The sequence below is a fragment of the Vipera ursinii genome, assembly GCF_947247035.1.
Source record: "Vipera ursinii genome assembly, chromosome: 2".
Classification (NCBI taxonomy): domain Eukaryota; kingdom Metazoa; phylum Chordata; class Lepidosauria; order Squamata; family Viperidae; genus Vipera; species Vipera ursinii.
In genome coordinates, this window is record NC_139513.1 from 75,328,119 (window position 1) to 75,350,874 (window position 22,756).

The 22,756-nt window shown below is 44.3% G+C and overlaps 1 protein-coding gene across 4 annotated transcripts in view; it reads left to right on the forward strand.

Annotated features, from left to right (window-relative positions):
• RNF44 (ring finger protein 44) overlaps nt 1-12,242 on the forward strand; it is an 88,179-nt gene extending 75,937 nt beyond the window's left edge. For all 4 annotated transcript variants that reach the window (XM_083354105.1, XM_083354106.1, XM_083354103.1 and 1 more), the window contains 6 exons: nt 1,472-1,636; nt 3,980-4,098; nt 4,318-4,405; nt 5,188-5,309; nt 5,407-5,506; nt 10,347-12,242. In XM_083354105.1, coding sequence (XP_083210231.1) covers nt 1,472-1,636; nt 3,980-4,098; nt 4,318-4,405; nt 5,188-5,309; nt 5,407-5,506; nt 10,347-10,409 — 657 coding nt within the window. In that variant the 3' untranslated portion in view covers nt 10,410-12,242. The remainder of the gene's footprint in view (nt 1-1,471; nt 1,637-3,979; nt 4,099-4,317; nt 4,406-5,187; nt 5,310-5,406; nt 5,507-10,346) is intronic.
• The last annotated feature ends 10,514 nt before the right edge of the window (nt 12,243-22,756 follow it).

The window sequence follows — 22,756 nt, forward strand, 5'->3', positions numbered from 1 at the left end:
CATCTACTGTTGTGCAGAAACTTGTAGCATACCATCTACTGATTTCCTAAAATCCTGGAATGACTCTTCAAAGGAAGTATCTTGTAGCACTACAAGAAGAAGCTTGCACATGGTCACTTACATGATAGTCACTTGTCTAAAGGACTGCAGAGTCTTTGGCGTGGGGCTACTCTTGAAAATCAAAAGTTGAAATTGGTTCAGAATGCAGATGCACAAATAATTATGGAAACACCTCAGTGTACCCAAACCACAACATGCTTTGAAAATTGCACTGACTCCCTAAGAGCTTTTTGATGCAATTCAATGTGTTGTTATCTGTAAAGCTCTTTGTGGCACAAGGCAAGGTTACTTGGGGAACTGCCTGGCTCCAATTGTCTTTGCTTACCTGTGAGATCCAGCAGAGTAGAGGTGCTTTCGGTTCCTTCCACAAAATTGTGTTGCTACTGGGGTCCAGTGGTGTGTCTTTATTTTTTGCACTTCTGGAACCTCATTTCCTCTGAGGCTTAAATGGCCTCAGCCTTTATGTACTCCCACAAGACCCTAAAAGCCTGGCTCTTCCCCCAAGCATTGGACCAGACATGGGATCACCCTATGTATATTGTCAGACCATTGAATAAGATATGTGCTCCTTAGCTTCTTTCTTCTGCTGTTACTGTTATTAAAGATACTGTATTTTACGTTCCAGTTTTATTATTTTTTATATTATGTTTTAATAATTAATTCCTTTGAAATGTAAATTGCCCAGAATCCCTCTTGTGTATTGAATGGCCATATAAATCTAGAGGGGGGGGGGAGAGAAGAAAGAGAAAGAAAGGAAAAAAGAGAGAGAGAGAGAAACTTGGAACAAGGCATGAAGAAAATGTGAGATGATTGAAGCAGTGAGTAGCCATACTTCGGCTAATTAGATGAAAAAGACTAGAAGCTCACAGAATAAGCCTTCTTCCCTGAGGACGATAATCAAAGGAGTCAGCCAAGAGTAAAAAGAAGATTTAGCAGATGTTTTTCATCCTGCAACTCAGATCTTACTGTAGAAAGAAGATGTGAGCCTTCAGGGAAGAAAGCGGGTACCTATGGAATGCAGTGGTCAATCCCTACAGAACAGAGAAGATGCAGTTTGGTCATTCTAGGAAATGTGACTTACTTTGTTGCTAGCTTTTTTCCTGCAGATAACACAGGAAGGCACAAAAGAATCAGCTGGGTTTGGCTCATTACTTCTGACAGCTGGATAAAACTTAGTTGAGCAAGGGGGAGTAGGAAGAATGGAGTGGGGGATCAAGACCTGTTCCCTCTCATTCCAGAGTACAGCACGTGGAATAATGAGATTTACATTACAAGAAAATCCATTCCACTTGAATGTTAGGAAAAGGTTCCTAAGTAGAGAGACTTGGTGGCTTAAATGGCTACTGCCCTGATTTTTATATATATTATATATTAGTTCAACAAATTAATCTTATGTAATCTTTTCCCACAGCCACTTCAGAGGATAGAAAACGAGGTGGAGCTTCGGGGTGAACAGCACTCAATGGGGGGCTTCTCATATTCTCCTTCCCATCATACTCCTGCCTTGTCTCCCTCTGTACCATTGTATCTTCCACAAACGCACGACCCACTTCACCCAGAACTGTCATTTGGAGTGGTAAGTGCCGTGTTAAAGAAAAAGCTGTTCTCTGTGGCCTCTGGGACAGATAGAAGAGGGTGTCTTAAAAAAAACCCTTTTGTTTGGCCACCAAGAGCCATCATACCTTAGAGGGGAGGGGCGGGGTGGGGTGGGGTGATAGCAGTGTGATGATTTGTTGAGGGAACTGCTGAAGGATAAAAACTGGGCATCTCCTTCCAGGTTACATTCCAGAAAAGTAAGGAATGTTAGGGATTTAGAAGATGCAGGTGGATAGGCAGATCTAAGGGAGGCTCAGCTTTAGAACTGAGAGTATTTCCCCTTGTCGGAGAAACATGGCTAGGAATAAAGTCGGGACTAGAAAAGGCCGTTGATGCAATAGAGCAGGGGTGTCAAACTCTATTTCATTGAGGGCCGCATCAGCATTGTGGTTGCCCTTGGGGGGGGGGGCTGGGGGGGCGTGGCTGACTGGGTGGGTGTGGCCAGCTCAACATCACATGGGGACACCTATGGGGAGCCAGGTGGGGCTGTGGGGGATCCAGGGGTCTTGGTTGGAGGGGGGTGAGACCCTTCCCATTTGCCGGGGCCGTTGGGTGTGTGTCTGGCAAGAGTCTCGTCCCTCGTGTGCAGTGGAGCTGGAAGACAAAGTTGGGTGGCAGTGATGTCCATCTTTGCTTGCCCGTGCCTGCTGTGGCTAGGATGGAACTGGCAGCTAACTGGCCACCCAGCGCATCCAGCAGGCCTGATCATGTCCCTTTCCACACATCCCCCCCAATGTCTCTGCATCTGCCTACCACTTGGTTGACTGGTCCAGCAGCTGTAGCGCTTAGACCCACCTGCGCTGTGTGAGTTGTGAGATCCTGGGATGCGCTGGCCAATGGGTGGCCGAGGGAGTGGCAGTTTGCAGCTGCTGCTGGGCACCTCCGCCCCCCCCCCCCCTGTGCACTACCTCCTGTGCATGCTCCCAAGGGAGGCTGGTGTTTAACATGTCTGCAGTAGAGATTATAATTTATAGAAATAGTTGAACCCATTGAAAACCTTATATGCAGGTAGTCTTCAACTTACGACAAGTTTGTTAATGACCATTCGAAGTTACAACACTGAAAAATGTGCCTTAGGACCGTTTTTCACAGTAACGACCTTTACAACCTCCCCATGATCATGTGATCTAAATTCAGATGCTTGGCAACTGGTTCATATTTATGACTGTTTCTGTGTCCCTTTGGGACCCTCTGACAAGCAAAGTTAATGGGGAAGCAGATTCACTTAACCACCGGTTTACTAACTTGCCATCTGCAGTGATTCATTTAATAACATGTTTTGGGCTCAACTGTGGTCGTAAGTCGAGGACTATCTGAATTCAATAAAAGCCCATTTGTTCCTATGTTAATCAAGTGCCTGTGTTATCTTCAATTGGTCTTACGTTCCACCATTATACTACAAAACAAAAATGGGGAAAAAAGGATAATAAAGGAAAAGACACTCTTCCCCTTCAAGACAGTGTATGACAGGGATCCCAGTGGATGGGCCCGTGTCCTTTCTTACCGGAAGTCCTTGGGCTACATTCAGAATTGCCATTGCTAAGTGATGGTGGTCATGCAGTGCACTGTCACGTGACTGCATCACAGAGCAACAACAATCGCAGCTATAATGGCAGTCTGGGTTGCCATCCTAAGCCCAAGACACGTGGGCATCATTAGGTGAAAATCCGTGGGAGTTGAAGGTAAGGAGTGTGAGGATGCTACAGGAGGGATAAGAAAGGCTGGGTGGAGGCCATGCGTGAACACAGGAAAGCTGGATGGCGCATCAGGGTGCAAGCGCAGGAAGATCAGAGGGTGCTGGGTGCGAACATAGGAAGGTGGCTGGCATTTACCAGAGCTACTTGTGACTTTATTTGCTGAATTCTCCATTGACTTTTCTTGTGAGAGGCCGACGGGAAAGGTCACAGTGATTCTGTGCCATGGGGATACCGTGGCAACCAGAACTTTGAGGACTGGTCAATTGTTATTTTTTGCCCCTCTCCTTTTAGCTTGCAATTTCCTAAGATTGCACAGATTTATAATACTGTAATGTTTTAGATGTGACAGAGGTAGCCAGCTAAGATTCCAGTGACAGAGAATGTGGTTTCTACTGCTTTGCATAACTTCTTTCTGTTCTCTGTTACTAGGACAACAAGAATAAATTGATGCAACATAGTAAAAAAGCAGAACATGTTCTTTTTTGATTTGCATAACAGATCATGCTTTTCTTTATGCAAACTTTTGCTTGGATAGAATATGTTGGTTCTTTTTTCCCACGTGGCATGGAATGTATGCAGAGTTTATGGATTAGACAACATTGATGAAGCTTGTGTTGTTCCCACAGCCATATCCACATATGATGCCCCGGCGGCTCAATTCCCAGCGATACAGATTACAGCAACCACTGCCTCCACCGCCACCACCTCCACCGCCATACTACCCAAACTTCCTGCCGTACTTTCTGTGAGTATCTGTGATAACAGTGAGGAGAACCCTGAGTTGAATATTCTCCTTTGGAATAAGTGTGCAGAATTAAAAGCTCTGCTTTCCCTAATAGCCACTCTGGGAGTATGGACCACCATCTTTCCCCAGCAATATCCTCCATCAGTTTTGGTGTGCCATGGGTGCACATGTTATTTCCATGTCTGTTCACTGCTATTTATTTTTTTAAAAAAACTGCAGTTCAATGCTTCCTGTATCGCCAACAGCTGTGGGGCCCACAATAAGTTTGGACTTGGATGTGGATGACGTAGAGATGGAAAACTATGAGGTAGGCTTGCTTCTCTGTATTATTTGTTAGAATTAAGAAGGGCTCTTGGACAGACAGATTTGGATTTGGGTGTGTGTGTGTTACAACAGACTAACAAGGATGTTAACTGCTGAAGGACCAGGAAGGACAAAATGCTTTTCCATCAGGAGTGGAAGAACTATGACCTCCTATCTGTTCTGGTACTCGGATTTCTTTAATTGTGACTTTTAGTACTTGCTGCTGGTGGTGGCAATAGTATGTCTGGAACAAATTCTGGCTGATAGATCTTGAGTTGTACTATTAGAACCAAGAAACTTCACATCTGTCAGCTCTGCCCTCCAGAGCTGAGAGAAGACAGCTGAGATTAATACTTAAGGAGTGGCAGTAGTTGGAGAAAGCTAATGTATAGCAAATACTGTTCCTTTTGTGGGGACATTTCTTACGGCAGAGGAATACAATTCTGATGGAAGGTCCATTTAATCTTTATATGGCATTTTGGACTAGGGGTGACATTTTAAAAGTGGGCAAAGCCAGACAAAGATGCAAAGGATAAAGCCAATTAAGGTGGATTGATAATCAGAATAAAAATGAGTTGTCAGGAAAGATTAATGTTTTCAGAGAGTTAAACTTCAGTAAAAGATAGTTCATTGTCTTTTATTTCTTCAAAGTTTTGATGGTGAAAGATTCATCTCTCTGCCTTTCCTGAAGTTATAGACCGCATTGCTTATAAAGGATTAAAGGGGTATTCTCAGCAGTGGAATTGCTTGCTTTGTATTCCTTTCTTTCATTTTGTTTTCTATCAGGCATTACTGAATTTAGCTGAAAGATTAGGGGAGGCCAAGCCACGAGGACTCACCAAAGCAGATATTGAGCACCTTCCATCCTACCGCTTTAACCCAGAGAGCCATCAGTCCGAGCAAACCTTGTAAGTTCTCGAAGCTGCTTTAGTGTGAAGTATTTCTGAATGCCGTGCCTTCAGGCTGTCCTGCAACCTCACTGCTTGGATTTTTCACCCTTCCCAGGTGTGTGGTGTGCTTCAGTGACTTTGAAATCAGGCAGCTGCTGCGAGTTCTGCCCTGCAACCACGAATTCCATGCTAAGTGCATCGACAAATGGTTAAAGGTAACATTCACTAGTTCGATTGAGACTTTATTAATCAGTCTCCAATAAAAAATTATTTAGGTACTACCTGTCTTTAGTGGGTCCAGTTGGTTTCTGAAACGACTGTAAGGAAAAGGCTTCCCTGGTTTCGCAACATAGATACATCTATGTCATTTTTCTGGCAGTCATAGGATAGTGGTTCCTTTAATCCAGCTACTTCCACTTTCTAGAATGAGAATATTATCTAGCAACTGATTATTTATAAGACATTGTAAATTAGTAGTCTCAGCTAATTTTTACTGGTATCCAAAGGTGGGGCAGGAGAGCACAGCATGGGTAGATAATATGAAAAACTATCCTGGATGAGGACAGTAATCTCTTTGATATTGTTGCCAATAAAAGTACACGGGCATATCCATGCAGTCAACGGAAGAATTCTGCAGTAATGCTAAATTTGAGCAAAGAGGAGACAGTTGGGGATAACTTTTAAAGCAGTTAGGTGAGCCTTTAACTGTTCCAGTGCAGGCAATTCATTCTCATTCCAATGTGTTGCAAAGCACCTCTTGAATGCTTTGCACAGCCTCGCTGCACATTATTTGACAAACTATTTTCTTCTGAGGAACCTAATACTCTTGATAGCTTCATTACGTGACTATGACTTTTAGGATTATATGAAAAGGAGCAATATTCCATCAGGTGTTTTCACAGCACGAATGACTTCTTAAATCTCTATAGAGTTCACCCTTTATTGTCATTTTTCCTTCATTAATAAAAACTCCAAATCCTTTCACCTTTCATGCTTCCATTCTCATTTTTCTCTTCCGTGATTCCCTTTCACAGAGTAAGTGACTTGTGCTAAATGCAATAATTTTAAGAATTTAAATAGGAAAAACTTATTTTAGTTCCTAATTGGTTACCGCTGTTGCAGTGGACTCCATGGTTGTATGATCAAAATTTGGGTGTTTGCAGCCTATTTGTATTTACGACCAGAGCATTTATTTATTTATTTATTTATTTTATTTAATTTCTATACCGCCCTTCTCCCTAAGGGACTCAGGGCGGTTCACAGGGCATATATAAATAAGTATACAAAAATTAAAAGAAAATTAAACCATGCCCAAATTAAAATATAACAATAGTGAAATAAAAAACAATTAAAAACCCAAATACCCCTTCAGGCCAGACCAGCTAACTCAAACAAATGGGTCTTCAACCCGCAACGGAAGGATCGGAGGTCCGATACCATCCGGAGCTCAACCGGCAGTTGGTTCCATAGTGCCGGGGCACCCACAGAGAAGGCCCTCCCCATGGGGGCCACCAGTCGACATTCCCTGACTGGAGGCACCCTGAGGAGGCCCTCTCTGTGGGCACGCACAGGGCGGAGGGGAGTTGACGCCGGCAGCAGGTGGTCCTCGAGGTATCCCGGACCCATGCCATGTAAAGACATAAAGATCATAACCAAGACCTTGAACCTCACCCGGAAGACAACTGGCAACCAATGCAGCTCGCGGAGCAAAGGTGTAACATGGGAGTACCGGGAAACTCCCAAGACAACTCTCGCGGCCGCATTCTGTACCAGTTGGAGCCTCCGAGTGGTCTTCAAGGGAAGCCCCATGTAGAGAGCATTACAGTAGTCTAGGCGAGAGGTCACGAGCGCATGAGTGACCGTACACAGGGCATCCCGGTCCAGATAGGGCCGCAACTGGCGCACCAGGCGAACCTGGGCGAAAGCCCCCCTAGTCACGGCTACTACATGATCTTCCAGGGTAAGTCGTGAATCTAGGAGGACTCCCAAGTTGCGAGCCCTATCCACGGGGGGTAACAGCTCACCCCCCATAGAAAGGGATGGAACATTTTGAATGTCCCGGGATGCCGGAATGTACAGCCACTCAGTCTTGTCAGGGTTGAGTTGAAGTCTGTTCCTCCCCATCCAGACCCGAACCGCCTCCAGGCAACGGGACATCACAGTGAGGGCATCACTGGGGTGGTTTGGGGTTGAAATAAAAAGTTGGGTATCATCAGCATATTGATGATACCCAACTCCAAAACCACGAATGATCTCACCCAGCGGTTTCATGTAGATGTTGAACAGGAGAGGTGAGAGAACCGACCCCTGAGGAACTCCACAAACGAGAGACCTAGGGGCCGATCTCTGCCCCCCTGCCAACACCGACTGCGAGCGTCCCAGGAGATAGGAGGAGAACCACTGAAGAACTGTGCCTCCCACTCCCAATCCCCTGAGACGCCGCAGCAAGATACCATGGTCGATGGTATCGAAAGCCGCTGAGAGGTCTAATAGGACTAGGACAGAGGAATGTCCCCTATCCCGAGCCCTCCAGAGATCATTCACCAGAGCGACCAATGCCGTCTCCGTGCTGTACCCGGGCCTGAAACCCGATTGGTAAGGGTCCAGATAATCCGCTTCTTCCAGGACCAGAGGGAGCTGACGCGCCACCACACTCTCAACAACCTTCGGAAGAAAGCGAAGGTTGGAGACTGGACGAAAGTTGTTCAAGACAGCTGGGTCCAAGGCAGGCTTCTTGAGGAGAGGTCTCACCACCGCCTCCTTCAAGACGGTGGGGAAATAACCCTCACTCAAAGAAGCAGATATGACTGCCTGGAGCCAGCCTCGTGTCCTCTCCCTAGCTGCATAAACCAGCCAGGAAGGGCACAGATCCAATAAACATGTGGTGGAGCTCAGCTTCCCCATAATCCTGTCCACTTCATCAGGGGTCACAGAATCAAACTCCTCCCAGATAACATCGACAAGACCGCCCGTGTCCTGATCGCCAGACTCTGCCCAGCTGGAGTCCAAACCGGTCCGAATCCGAGCGATTTTATCCGACAGATGTTGACTAAATTCCTCGGCACGACCCTGCAAGGGATCCTCCCTCACCTCCTGATTAAGAAGGGAGCGAGTCACCCTAAACAGGGCGGCCGGGCGATTATCTGCGGACGCGATGAGGGTGGAGAAGTAATTACACCTCGCCACCCTCATCGCTGCGAGATAAGACCTAATATGGGTTCTTAACCGCAACCAGTCGGATTCATATCGGCTAGACCTCCAGCAGCTCTCTAGGCCCCGTTTCCGACGCTTCATCTCCCGGAGCTCCGCGGAGAACCATGGAGCTCGCTGGGATCTGCACCGGGTCAGGGGCCGCAAGGGTACAACCCGGTCAAGTGCCTCAGTGGCTGCCCTTTCCCAGGCTTCCACTAAGGCATCCGCCGAGTTGTGAGCAATGGAGGCAGGTGGGGACCCCAGCGCTGCTTGGAATCTATCAGGATCCATTAAGCGTCTGGGGCGGAACCATCTGATTGGCTCCGTACCCCCACGGCGGGGGGTGGCAAAACGGAAGACCATCCGCAGGAGGTGATGATCGGTCCATGACAGGGGCATAATAAATGGAGAGCCCCCACCAAGATCATCCAACCACCATCCAGATAAAAAAATCAGGTCAAGGGTGTGGCCTCCCTCATGAGTTGGTTCAGAAATTACTTGCGTCAGGTCCATGGCCGTCATGGAAGCCATGAACTCCCGAGCTAGCTCAGATGAACCTCCCAGGGATGGTAGATTGAAGTCTCCCAAAACTATAAGTTTGGGAAACTCAACCACCAACCCCGAGAGGATATCAAGCAGCTCGGGCAGGGCTGCTGCTGCGCGACTAGGCGAAATGTACACCAGCAGCAAGCCCAACTGCGCCCCAGAACCAAATCTCACAAAGAGAGACTCACACCCGACTATCTGAGGAACGGTGGTCTCCCGCGGACATAAGGTCTCCCTAATAGTCACCGCCACACCCACACCCCTACCATGAGCTCGTGGCCAATGTAGCACCCGGAAGCCTGGTGGGCAGAGGTCAAACAAAGGGACCCCACCCTCTGGGCCCAACCAAGTCTCCGTGATGCAAGCCAGGTCCGCGTGCTCGCCCTCAACTAAATCCCTAACGAGGGGAGCTTTGTTAACCACGGACCTGGCATTCAGGTACACCAGCCGGAGCTCAGGAGGCTGCACATCCTCGCTCCCGGAGCCTCGGGGAAGAAGCAGAGGGTCGGAGCGCCTCACCGCTTGCTCCATCTGCCTATGCTTCCCCCCTCCCCGCCCTTCGGCTGCCTTGCACACTGCCACTGCGACCTACTTCTGCAAACCCCAACAGAGTTTCGCCTTCACCTCTCTCCTGTTGCTGATGAAGTGCACCTTACCAATGGCAATGCAGCTGCTGACTCCTGGCAAGACCTTGGGCTTGTGCAGGATGGCCTGGAGGTCAAAGGTGGGAGGGAGATAGGCGAGCGGGGAGAGTTGAAGGAGAGACAAGTATGGTATGGAAACAGAGCGTCATCTGCCAAAGGGAATTTGCCCGGCACAGCCAGGGAGGACACAGCAGGTCAGAACTGGAAGTCTGTATAGGGTAGGAGAAGCATGTGGTCCTCACGTAATAACAGTACAATCCTCATCTCATAACCGCAACTAGAAATACCAGAACTGCCATTGCTAAGTGGTGCGGTCACATAGTGTTTCACAACCACTTTGCTTAGCAACAGAAATTCTGGTCCCAGTTCAGGTCAATGACTAACTGCACATACAATACATATTCTTTGAGTACCAGTACCGGTTCGATGAATGAATTGAATTCATTCATTGTAGGCTGAATATTTTGATGAACGCTATTGGGTTGCTTATTGAATTGCTTGGACGTATGACTTTCCCTTCAGAAGGGATGTGACTACATTTCAACTTAGTAATTCTGAAATCGGCAGCCCTCAAAGCAGAGAAGTCCTTTTAGTGGAACTGCTGGAAATTTTCCAATAGGTAAGGTTGGCCAAAAGGCCATATCCGAAGTCATGCTTTCATTAATCGTTGCAGGCGAACCGCACATGCCCCATCTGCCGAGCAGATGCTTCAGAAGTGCATCGGGAGGCCGAATGAGGTTCATCAACACACTGCTGCACAAATTTACTCCAGGATACGGACCTTGGACCAGAGGCATGGGCCAGCCTGTATGCTTAGCCTCTGGGGCCTCTCCTGGGATGCGGTGAGAATATAAGCAATGTATGACACTCCCTCCCCCTCACCCCATGGCATGGACTGGGCCTGGTGGTTGAGCCAGCTCTGCGGTGTCATGCTTTGTAGGGGGAGGCATCCCCACGTGCTCTGCACTCCAAAGACTCGCCATCCTTGCACCATTGTTTTCCAGGTGTTTGCATTCCTTCTTGATTTGGGGTTTTCCTTTCCTGTTTGGTTTTGTGGCTGTCTGACCTAGATTTTTATCCGAATTCATTCCTTTCTGGCAGAGCCAGATTTGGGGGCCTTGAAAGCAGAACAGCTCCAAGGGAGAGGGGAAGAAGTGCCTGCTTCAACCCCACCACCTGCTTGCCTAGAGTACAGTGCTGCAAGATAGTAGCGGGGGGAGGGGGAGTATGTTGGTTGCAACACTGATGTAAGCCACTTGAGGCCTTGCCAAAAAAACATCTGTGGCTGTCTCCACGCTAATCATGGCCCAGGACCACCCTGTGTTTTTCCCTACACATGCACAGAATAGTCCCACCAGCGTCTCAGACTCTCCCTCCCCTTTGCATGCCTGCAATGTTGGGTGGAGTTCAGGGTTGTTCTCACAAATTGCACAGTGAGGTAAAGAAAAATGGGCCTAAATTTAAGTCCAGCAATATTCTGCTGCAAGGCAGTTTTGGGGGAAAGACCCATTTTCCCCCCCAGAAAGCTCGAAAGAGAGGAGGAGTATGCAAGTGAAAATCCCTACAATAAAACAGCCGGCTCTGTTTATTACATACTTAATGAAATGAAGGCTTGTGGCTTGTGTTTTGAGATACAGAATCATGTAATAATTGATGTGTCTTCCTTTTATTTTCCCTTTGCACACTCGGACCCCTTTGGGTTGGTATTTCTTCTCAGCACCCATCTCCAGAAAGCACCTCTCCTCCATCCAGTTTTTGAGCATCCCGGCAGACTGCCTGCATACGCTCTCTCTCCCTAGTGTAGGGGGTTAGGGTGAGATGCTCAGCAGACTGAGGCAAAAGCCTTCAACTGCTCTTCCTCGGCGCTCTGTCCTGACTCCAGGCTAAGCCCTGAGAGCTGTTGGGCAGCTCCGGAGGACTCGGTGGTAGGATCCTGGGCGGAGAGAGCAGGCAGGAATTATTTATCTTATTATTTACCCTTGCACTAGCTGTTACGGAGAAAGCCTTTCTGGTGATCTTCCTCCCTCCACGAGGCTGTATGCAGTGCTGCATCAGCTTTTGTAGGGCCAAGGAGGCCCTTTTCATCCTATCTTTTTCGATTTCTTTCCTTCAGCAACCTCCCTTCCCCCCCCCCTTCTTCCTCTTCACATTTGGCCTACTGATGCTCATCCTGATGAGTTTTTCTGTATGGCCTGATGCTTGTGCGCTCGGTCAGGAACCATGGCCAATTTGGCCATGACACTCAAAGCTGTGTGCCTTCTTGTGTCTGCGCGCACACACACACACACACACACACTCCTACCTAAAACACCTGCTGATTTGAAGCAAGAAAGCAACCAACCTGCCACCCTGTTACAGAAACCTGTTATCGTAAAAGTAATAAATTTAAAAATTGTTTTGCATGATTATACCATGGAATAAGAGAGAAGCCCTCGCCATTTAGTTGGTTTGTGTCTGAAGCCTGGAAGAATCAGAGAAGATGATAAAAATCTAATGTAAATGTTCACAAATTATGCATGTATGTTATGACCAGCTTGGAACTTGGTATTGGCTATCTCTCTAGCCAGCTGTGGGGTGATGGGGTGGGTGGGAATGAGGGGGTTCTTTGTGCTCAGCTGATTACTGCCATGCACTGTACTGCACATGTCCGCAACGCCTCACAAGGACCGTTAACGCTTTTCAGGGCATTTCTCTCTTCCCCTCCTTTCCCTCCAAATTAGAGATTGGTTTGAAACCAGGCTGGGCTAGGAGGCAGCATAGTTTTAGTAGAGAGCCAGATTGGTGTAGTGGTTAAGGCATCTGGCTAGAAACTGGGAGACCGTGAGTTCTAGTCCTGCTTTATATACAAAGCCAGGTTGGTGATCTTGGGCCAGTCAGACTCCTTAGCCCAAGGAAAGAGGCAATGGCAAACAACTTCTGAAATCTTACCAAGAAAACTGGAGGCCCTTGTTTAGCCATTCTTCAGGAGTCCACGCTGACTTAAAAGATGTACACACACACACACTCACACACACGGTTTTAGTGGACTTAATTTGAGGTAGAGTTGCAAGGCTTAGGGACAGATCTCTTGTGCGTTAATAGCTGCCTTGGAAGGAGGACTCTGGCAGAGTCACTTTCTCCTTCGTGGTGCTGCAGAAGTAGGAGAAAAGGGACCTAGTGACTACTCATTTTTCTCCTCTCTTCCTTCCTTGCCTGGTTTGTCTTGTCCTGTGTCAACTAGTAATGCTCCAGGATAAGTCTGGCAGTGTCATAATTGGTCTCTGCCTACCCACGGTGACATAGTTTGTGTTGTCCTTGAGTTTGATGGCAGCTTCTGCCCTCCCTCAGTGATACTCTTCCAAATGGTTAGATCTCAGCTCTTTCCCTTCAAAATGGGAGCAACAAATAGGTACAGGGACTGCGAGGGATCCTAAGGCCAGGAAGCATTCCCTGAGCCTTTCTAGAGAAGAGAAGTGCGTTATCTTCCTTGTGCTCTGACGTCCAGTTCTTGATAAGAGGGCCTGATGAATTTATGGAATAGCTAAGCAGGGCTCTACTTAAGGGCCATATGGATGCAAGGGAACAGGTTTAGGCAGTGTGATTTCCCACAAGTCTGAGAGGGGGCTCCATCAGCCAAGAGCAGAGAAGGGCTAGTAATGGGAAGAGCAGCTTCTGTGTCCACTTTGAACATGGATGGTGACTGGAGGGACATGGCTCTGGTGCCATGTAGTTGTCAGTTTTTTCTGAACATGCCAGCTCGTAGCAATATTTACTTCTAAAGTAGGAAAAAAAACAACATGTGGCTGGGGCCAGTTGGTCTTTTGCCACTCGTTCTGATAGCCATGTCTGGTGAAGTGACCAGCTTCTTCCCCAGCAATTGTTGAGATTCTTCCCTCAGCGAAGGAGAGGTGATCCTCAGGGTGCAAGGAGGAGGAAAATGAGAGGGACGCTCGCAAGCTGTGTTTTGTGGCTCTTTTTGTCCTAAGTGACAGTAGTAGTGCTTAATAATACAGTTCGTCCCTGACTTGCAACCGTTTGTTTAATGACCGTTTGAAATTACTATGATATTACTATGGGACTTTATGACAGGTCCTCACACTCAATGACTGTTGTGGTACCCCAGCTGTCATTAAGCACGATTTGTATGCTTGGTAACCAGCATGTGATTACGATGGTTGTAGTGCCCTGGGGTCACTTGCAACCTTCGCAGCGCAAGTCAGGGGCCACCTACAAAGGTCCTCAGACCTTTAGTTCCTGCAAAGACCCATCAAGGCAGGATGGATAGACTGGCATTCCTTTATTTGAAAGTAGCGGCGGGCGTGCAGATTGATCAATGAACTAGAATCTTTGGGCAGGTCCCAGCTTTCCTTCTGGAATAACAATCAGTGGTTTCCATTTGTTAAGATGAAGAGCAATGCTACTTTTTAGACCTCTTTCTTTTCCTGCTCCACTCACCCCACTTACGTTTAGGGGATGCAAGTTACGGTACATCCCCCAATAAAGAATTTCCTCTTTCCCCTCCTCCTTTTCAGAGGGGGGGAAGACTAGCTGCAGTGGGACATCTAAGCCAGGTCTCGGCCCGGGTACATGCAGACACCAAGGAACGGGCCGCTTGCCATCCTCTCCAACTGCACAGACACCAGCAGCTTCTCCTTCCCAGTCCTCCAGCGATGCGTCACGCTCCCTCTCTCCTACCATGTCAAGCCAGTGCCTTGTGTCAGACCCACCTCTTCCCCAGCCTTTCCCCTTGTTTCACAGCTTTTGAAGGGAGAGAGAGGGAACCAACCCCTTATTCCATGTGATACAAATAACCAAAGGTCTTTACTGTGTGTATATATATATTAAAAAGCTAAAACAAACAAACACGGGAGGTGTTTCTATATTTATAGCCAATCAGAATAGTGCCGATGCCCAACTCCTTCAGTGTCTCTTCTCCTTCCCCCGCCATCTTTTCAGAAAGGTTATTTGGAGGTGGGGAGGGAAGGGAAAGCCTTACGGTTCTTCTGATGGTGACTCGAAAGCTCACAGCTCGTGTGCTGCAGAATTTATTCCAAGGAGCAGCTAAAAGTTATCATGAAAAAAACAAAAAAAATATATATTAAAACATTTATTTAGGATGTTTGTGATTGCTGATTGCGCTGTAGATGCCACTGTTTACCAATGATTTCCTGTGGTGGGATAGTGGGCTGTTTACTGTTCTTTTATACCAGTCCCGTGCCCTCCAGAAGGATAGCTCAGCTTCACCCTACAAAGAGAGGGGCCTCCCTGTAGGGCACCAGGGCATTTGTTCTGTGTTAGAAAGTTTATATATATATATTATATATATATTATAAATATATATATATAATTTTTTTTGCTCTGTTACTTGCACATTTACAGTTACCTCATTTTTCCCATGTATGTATTTGGAAAAAAAGGCTAATATATAGAGAAGAAAAAAATATCTTAAATCTCTAAAGTGTTTGTTTTGTTTTATTCCATTCCATTGGAATCATATTGGTTTGTAGCATTTAACATAACTAGTATGTTGTATTATATATGTGTATTATACTGATTGAAATTTTTAACAGATTTGTACTTTTTTTAAAATGAAAGTTGCTAGTTCTGCTTGACCAAGTAGTGCAATCATTATTTTTTTTAATGTTGTGGCTGATTTTGAGAGGGATATTCACTAATAAATGTATGATGTATACCAAAGAGGGCAGAATGGGCTCTTCTTTTGGCAAAGACAACACTATCAGAAAGGCATATTTCCCCCACATACTGTACAATCACACACACCCTTAAATTGATTAAAATATCTTTGGCTTATCCAAAGAGCTAAGAATGAATAACCTTACAATAACCTGAACATGAAGCTCATATAAATGAGAAAAGGTTTTTAATAGTGATTGTGGATGCAGTAATTACGAACCATATAACTAATTTAAAGGATTATGAAATAATCACAGAGACGACCAAGTTCTTAAAATTGTTGATTAATGAATTCCACATAACCGTGAATGGCTCCATAACAAATTATCTCTGCCATGCGAAGATTGGGTGGGGGTGGGGGGATACTGTGAAATGATTGTCCTCGTAAAATTAATTGAGATCAGTAAACTTAGAGCATGAGCAACATCTCCCTATAGTTTTTTAAAAAAAACCTAGCATACAGTGTGAGAGTAATGAAGATCCAGCAGCTATTTGGCAGAGGAAATATTAGTATACTTTATGCAAACACCTTCAGTGTTTGAGGCAGTTCATTCTCTAAAAATGAGCAAAATATATCTCACAGCTCAAACAACAGTGGATATTTGTTTATGGGATCTTTTTGGATTGTTAAATATCAGGGTTAGATTTTGGAAAGTAACATACATACTAAAAAGAATACAAAAAATGCCTGAAAAAGCATCTTTGAACAAATTCAGGGAGCTTTAACTAAGATTTAAGCATTCATTTGACTGCAACGCTTGCTTTCCTCCCTGGTCCAGTCAATTTCAGTGTACTTGCTACCTATCCTGAACTGGAAATAATTAGTAATATCAATGTTAGAATTTGCCTTTCAGAGTTTTTAGAAGATAGATAGATAGATGCAGGGCTTTTTTTCTCATAGAACACTCAGAACAGTGTTCCGGCATCTTTTTTTTCTTTTTTTTTCTTTTTTTGGAAAAAAAAAGCTCCCTCTATTGGCTTTTGAAGGCCTATTGCAGTCTTTTTTATGACTTGTGGACTTCAACTCCCAGAAATCCTGAGCCAGTCATGCTGAGGGGAAAGAGAGGTTTCCAAGCTGAGCCATGCTGGCTCAGGAATTCTGGGAGTTGAAGTCCTTGAGTCATAAAAGAGCCAAGGTTGTCTACCCTGCACTAGAGGAGGACATTAAAATTATTTACAAGGTTACTTCTTTAGGAACTAAACTTTTAGAATCTAAAACAGCTAATTCAAAAAAGCCAACAGGAAAGAACCTCACATTTTTCATCAGCTGTCTTTTGGAAGGTAAAATTAGATAACAAAATAATCTATTTCCCACGTTAACATCTCTGCAATGAAATCAATAAAGGTAACAGAAAAGAAATGAGAAACATTTTTCTCAATGTAATATGTCTAATTTAGCTGATGCTAGGAAAAAAATAGTATCTTTTGTAAATACTCTTGAAAACTATTTTGAATCTATAACCATCTATTACAACTAAACCACTTTAAATTAAATAATTCTTAAGAATGAAATATTCTTAATTTGGACTTTACTTTTACTGTTTGGACTGTTGTGTGTTTTGAAAAATAGATTATTTAGAATCTAGTTATGTTGCACTTCAGTCTTTAAATAATTAACCTAGGTTTTACACTTAGCCTCACAATTGCCCCAGCATTACTCAGGAATTTAAAAGAAACTTCTGAGCTGAAGTTTCAGCAAGCAAACAACTTTTATTTTGATCAAAATAGAGTTGGGTGGCCACATCTCTCTTTGTGGCTGGTAGAGAGATGAAGGCAACAACCAGGAAAGATGTCTTCCACCCCTTCACAACAAAGAGATCTGGTCTTGGTACTAGGAACCAAAAGGTACAGAAAAATAATTCCTAGATTATACCCAACAACCCAGGCTCCACCATAATTCCTCCCCCCCTTCCCTTACCATGCTCTTTTCATGTAATCAATCCCCTGTACCTAAAGCATGAAACATTTGCTTTTATATAACTAATTTCCCAATATAAAGCACCTACAAAACTGCCTGCACATAAACAAAGATGATTACAAAGTATCACTACTAATATCAATATTACTAACGTCAATCTTAAGCATAATAAAATCCTTTCACTAGTATATACATAACAATATGTGGAGTTTTCCATGGTGAGCTTAAAATCAATAACATTTATTAAAAAGGCTAAAATAATTTCTGGTGGTATTATCTGTACATTAAAATTTTGTTTACTCACAATCTTTCACTTTTCACATTCTGGACAAGCAGTGGTCATGTATCCTAGCAAAAGATGTTACATATGTGCATAAGCGTAGTCAGTAGCATATGCCTTTTTAAAAATATCAAACATGCAAAGAAACAAAAAAGTCCAAAATATCTGTATTACATCCAGAAATGCCAACTTTGCAACCAATATTTCTCATCCATAACTATGGCACCCTAAGGATAGCTGCATACATGCAAATGCTTCTCTGGGATCAGTAACGCAGCAGGGATTGCTTTTTCCTTCCAGTAACAGATTGCTGGGAAATACCAAACATGGCCTTGAGAATTCCAATGTTTGTTACAAATTTTTCTAGATGTGATTGGAAAGAGGCCTAGAAATGCCAGCACAAATACAGTACATCACACTTGCTGAACGTGCACACGCAACTAATTACAATCTTCACTTATATGTGATATATCTAAAATGAGATGGGCTGTCTCAACTGCAACTTGCAAACCGTTCCGTTTTGCGGCAAAACAATCCAGGACAAGCTGATCAGCAGAGCTTAGAAAGGACTCATTAACACAGTTTTTGGGAAGGAAAGAAACAGAAGGACAATTTAACATCTTCCAGTTGATGTTATGTAACATCTTCTGGGAGTTGAAGTCCACGAGTCATAAAAGAGCCAAGGTTGCCTACGCCTGGCCTATTGGCTTTCGAAAGCCAATGGGAATTGCTGCTGAGCGCACCAAAAGACGCAGCCGGCAAATGTTGCACAGGCAAGTTGTCTGCAGCGAAGGCAGGAACTTTGCACCCCTTCCTGCTGCCCAACTACACCATCTCAACTAGGTAAGTAAGAGAGGACAAGGAGTGGGAGGTGGATTCTGTGGAGTCTATGTGCACTCCTTCCTTGTGCTCATCTGTGTCAACCAGGCTGGTGGCCTACCCGGTGCTGGACCTGCGCCACTGTCACCTCACCCTGTGCGTCTAAGTGGCCGCCCTGCATCGCCTGGTCTGCACCGCCTCTGCCGCCCGCATCGCACAGCCCCGCCATATAGAGCAGGCCCCACTGCTCCCACAGCACCAGCCATGTCGGCTCTGGCCCTGGGGGGGGGCAGCCCACTGCCAACACCCCTTGCACCCATGACTGCAGCAGCGCCCCCGCCTCCTGCACCCGCCAAGATGAGAGTTCCAGCACCTTTTTTTTAGAAAAACACTGGATAGATGATAGATAGATAGATAGATAGATAGATAGATAGATAGATAGATAGATAGATAGATAGATAGATAGATAGATAGATAGATAGATAGATGTTATTTCTCACATCTTTACATAATTGTACCTGGCACATTCCCAGGCACACTTAAAAATAATGCTACTCTGGTGTTGCATTCAGTCTTGCATTCGTCTACATTTCCCTTTGTATGGGGGAACAGTATTATTGCAGACAGAAAACAAATGGTTCGCATACAATCAGGTACAGATACAGGTTCAAGCTTCATTACCATTTTATATTTATAGTTTAACATAACTGATTATATGGTCTGCCTTAGCATTTTCCAATGATTTCACAATATTGTATCACAATGCAGATCTTTAAAATACCCTTAGCCTGCCTTCATTTCAGCTCTTTTTCCCCACTTCCAAAACAAATTTTAATTTCCAGTAATTGTTTTTGCATATTCTTTGCTTCTTTTAATGTTAACTTGAAATTGCTTGCAGTTATCTTTTTCTCTGTGTACACATTAAGCAATATCTTTCATCCCTGTCAATTTTTCATTCATTTTGTTAGATAATCTGTAATTTAATACTTTTCCATACAGAACTCATTTCTCTTTTGCAGTGTTTCTATTACTATCATTTCTTACATGTTTTTGTTTCCTTATTTTCTTGCCAAGATATAACCTAAACATGATTTTACATTCAGAACTTCTCATTATTCTTGCAATCTTCACCAATTCTCAGTCACCCATCATATACAATCAAATCAATGTGCCTTTAGAAATAAATTTATTATTTTGCCACATGCATATATGAATAGTGTTAAATCACTTATTGAAAATGACTTTTTCTAAACAGATATTTACCAGCTATGGTTGGTGCAGGAAACTTTAGTTCTAAACTTGCTTTGTTTGCAACCACTAATCCTTAGTAAAAGAACCTATATTTCAACCAAATGGAGTCGAGGGTCTTTCTTTCCTAGGTCTTCCCACCTATTTGGGACAAGCCTGACATTAGGCTAGATTGCCCTGGTGACCCGCATCATTCATTTGTAATGTTGCACCATTTTTTTGTTAAATCTAATTTCTGGTTCTTCCTATATCACCATTCACTGGAGCAACTACCACCAATGACTTTTTCTAAACAGATATTTACCAGCTACCATTCTCGTCCTTTCTTGGGTCTCAGAATGGCCCAGTCATTTTACTGTACTCCCTCATCTTGCTTCTGTCCATCCATTCAAGATACTACCTGTCAGATCTGCCATTTTCAGCTTTGAGCTTTGCTGACTTCCTGCCATAAATCGCTAGGGAGGGGGAGGGGGAGAGGAAATAGACAATTGGCATGTAGAAGGCAGAGATGGCCAAAGGGGGTGGGGGCAGAGGTGTGAAAACCAGCCTGTTCCAGTCTTCAAGGCTGCAGAGCTTGGGAAAGGAATGTGAATTGCACCAAACATCCCAGTCACCTAGGCCGCAGCTCATTGGACTAAGACGGACTGGTCAAGGGAAAAGGGCCTGACAGCAAAGGAAAATTTGTAATGGTTGGTGCAGGAAACTTTAGTTCTAAACTTGCTTTGTTTGCAACCACTAATCCTTAGTAAAAGAACCTGTATTTCAACCAAATGGAGTCGAGGGTCTTTCTTTCCTAGGTCTTCCCACCTATTTGGGACAAGCCTGACATTAGGCTAGATTGCCCTGGTGACCCGCATCATTCATTTGTAATGTTGCACCATTTTTTTGTTAAATCTAATTTCTGGTTCTTCCTATATCACCATTCACTGGAGCAACTACCACCATCCTGAAGATACATTTTGACATCTTCATTCATTATTAAACCTGGACTTCCACTTCCCTGGGGATGTATATTCGTCAATACCAGACCACTTTATTCAGATTTATTACACTCATCGTCCTTTAAGAAACACAATAAGCATATTTTTCTTTCATTAATTCATAGTTTATGATTTACCTCTTAGGATTGTCATTATATTGTGCATGTCACCGTAGCTGTTGATATCTATCCCTCATGACTTGTTAACTGAGATGCTCAATTCTTTTTTAACAAGGTAGAGAAGATAAAACTTAGTTAGCAGTCCAAGTCATTCCTATGCCACATGCAGCATCCTTCTAGCAATAAGGATACTGACCAGTTTGGACACAATTTGGCCAGTATGCCATGATAAAGCTAAGGCTATTTTACAGCTAGTATGGTCACAATATTCCATGCAAGCTAGCATATTGAATCTAGAAAGACTAGCTTGAAAACCAAAATGTTGCTTCTATCCCACCAAACATGCAGGCTGACCCACACTTAGGATGCAAATTTATTGGTTTTCAGATTGCGAGCTATAAAACTTCCAACTATACAACCTTTATTTTGCTTAAGCTCCTTCCTGCAAAAAACTTATTTCCTTATAATTTCCTTAAGATGTCTATAGTGAAGGTGGAAACATTAGGAAATCATTCAGGTTCTCTGGAAACTTAGCTTCTTTTAATATTCTTTTTCTTGTCGTCCGTATGCCTCTCTAGGAATTTGGTAACTTCCAATGTACATAAAGATTATTTTTTCACATTTGAATATCTTTCACTGTACATTTGCATTAGGTAAAGGTAAAGGTTCCCCCGCACATGCATGCTTGTCGTTTCCGACTCTAGGGGCTGGTGCTCATCTCCGTTTCAAAGCCGAAAAGCCAGTGCTTGTCCGAGGATGTCTCCGTGGTCATGTGGCCAGCATGACTAGACGCCAAAGGCGCACGGAACGCTGTTACCTTCCCACCGTAGTGGTCCCTATTTTTCTACTTGCATTTTTACATGCTTTCGAACTGCTAGGTTGGCAGAAGCTGGGACGAGTAACAGGCGCTCACTCTGTTACGCGGCACTTGGGATTCGACCCGCCAAACTGCCGACCTTCTGATCGACAAGCTCAGCATCCTAACCCACTGAGCCACCGCGTCCCTTAAAGTTGTTGGATTACAGCTCCCATAATTGTTGGCTGCCATGGAAGTGTCTGAAGTCCAGCAATATCTGCAAACCAATGGATTCTTAAGAGACCTACCCTCCTGCTAAATGCGAAGACTATTTGATGCTGTCTTACCAAGCCAAGGAGAAGCAAGATTAACTGGGCAAAAGCCTAAGTGGAAAGTCAAAAGTCAAGTGCTTGGACCCACTGGAAGTTTCAGAATTCTAGGAGCAGCTGTGTACATGTTGCCATAGGAACAACATTCCCACAATTATAGCAGTCACATAGGTGCAGATTCACTGCTCAAAGAACACAGATTCTAAAGGGCCCGAAAGGCTTTTCCCATAATGTTGCATGCCTCAGATACTGAACGCACATGACACTGATTATGATTCCACTCCCTCCACTCTGGCTGCTTCAGCTTTTATAAAGACATTTGCATTAGCTTTATGCAATTTTGTCTTCTTGGTTAAACATTATTTCTGTTGCTTAAAAGCAGCTTTATTTCCAGTAGTTGTCGCTGCTCTTTATCTATGCTGGTGACTTGCGAAAACGTATCCCCTTAATTTTATAGCATACTAAACTCACGGTACATGAAATACAAGGTGTTTGAGCACTAGTTTTAGTGTATTTATAAAACTGACAAAATTCCAAAAAGCCCTGTATGTGGGAAATAATATGCACATAGATGTAATGTCAAGGAAGAAGGCAACTGGAACTGTTGGCTGGATCCCAATTTCTTTGACATTAAGAACCTCAGAGGATTGATGAAATTTGTTACGCTTCAAGGTAACCTTTTTCCTACCCAAACACAACTATTTAACAGTGGAACAGCTTGCTTCCTGAAGTTGTAGGTGCTCTTATCAATGAAGGTTTTCAACAAAAGACTGAACTGCCGTGTGTCCATAATTGTACGAGGATTTCCGCACTGAATAACAATGTGACTAAAAGAACTCCAAGGTCCCTTCCAATCGTGTAATTCTATAAAGCTGGTTTCTCAGATTGAATTAAATATTTTCTTCAGACCAAAATTTTGGG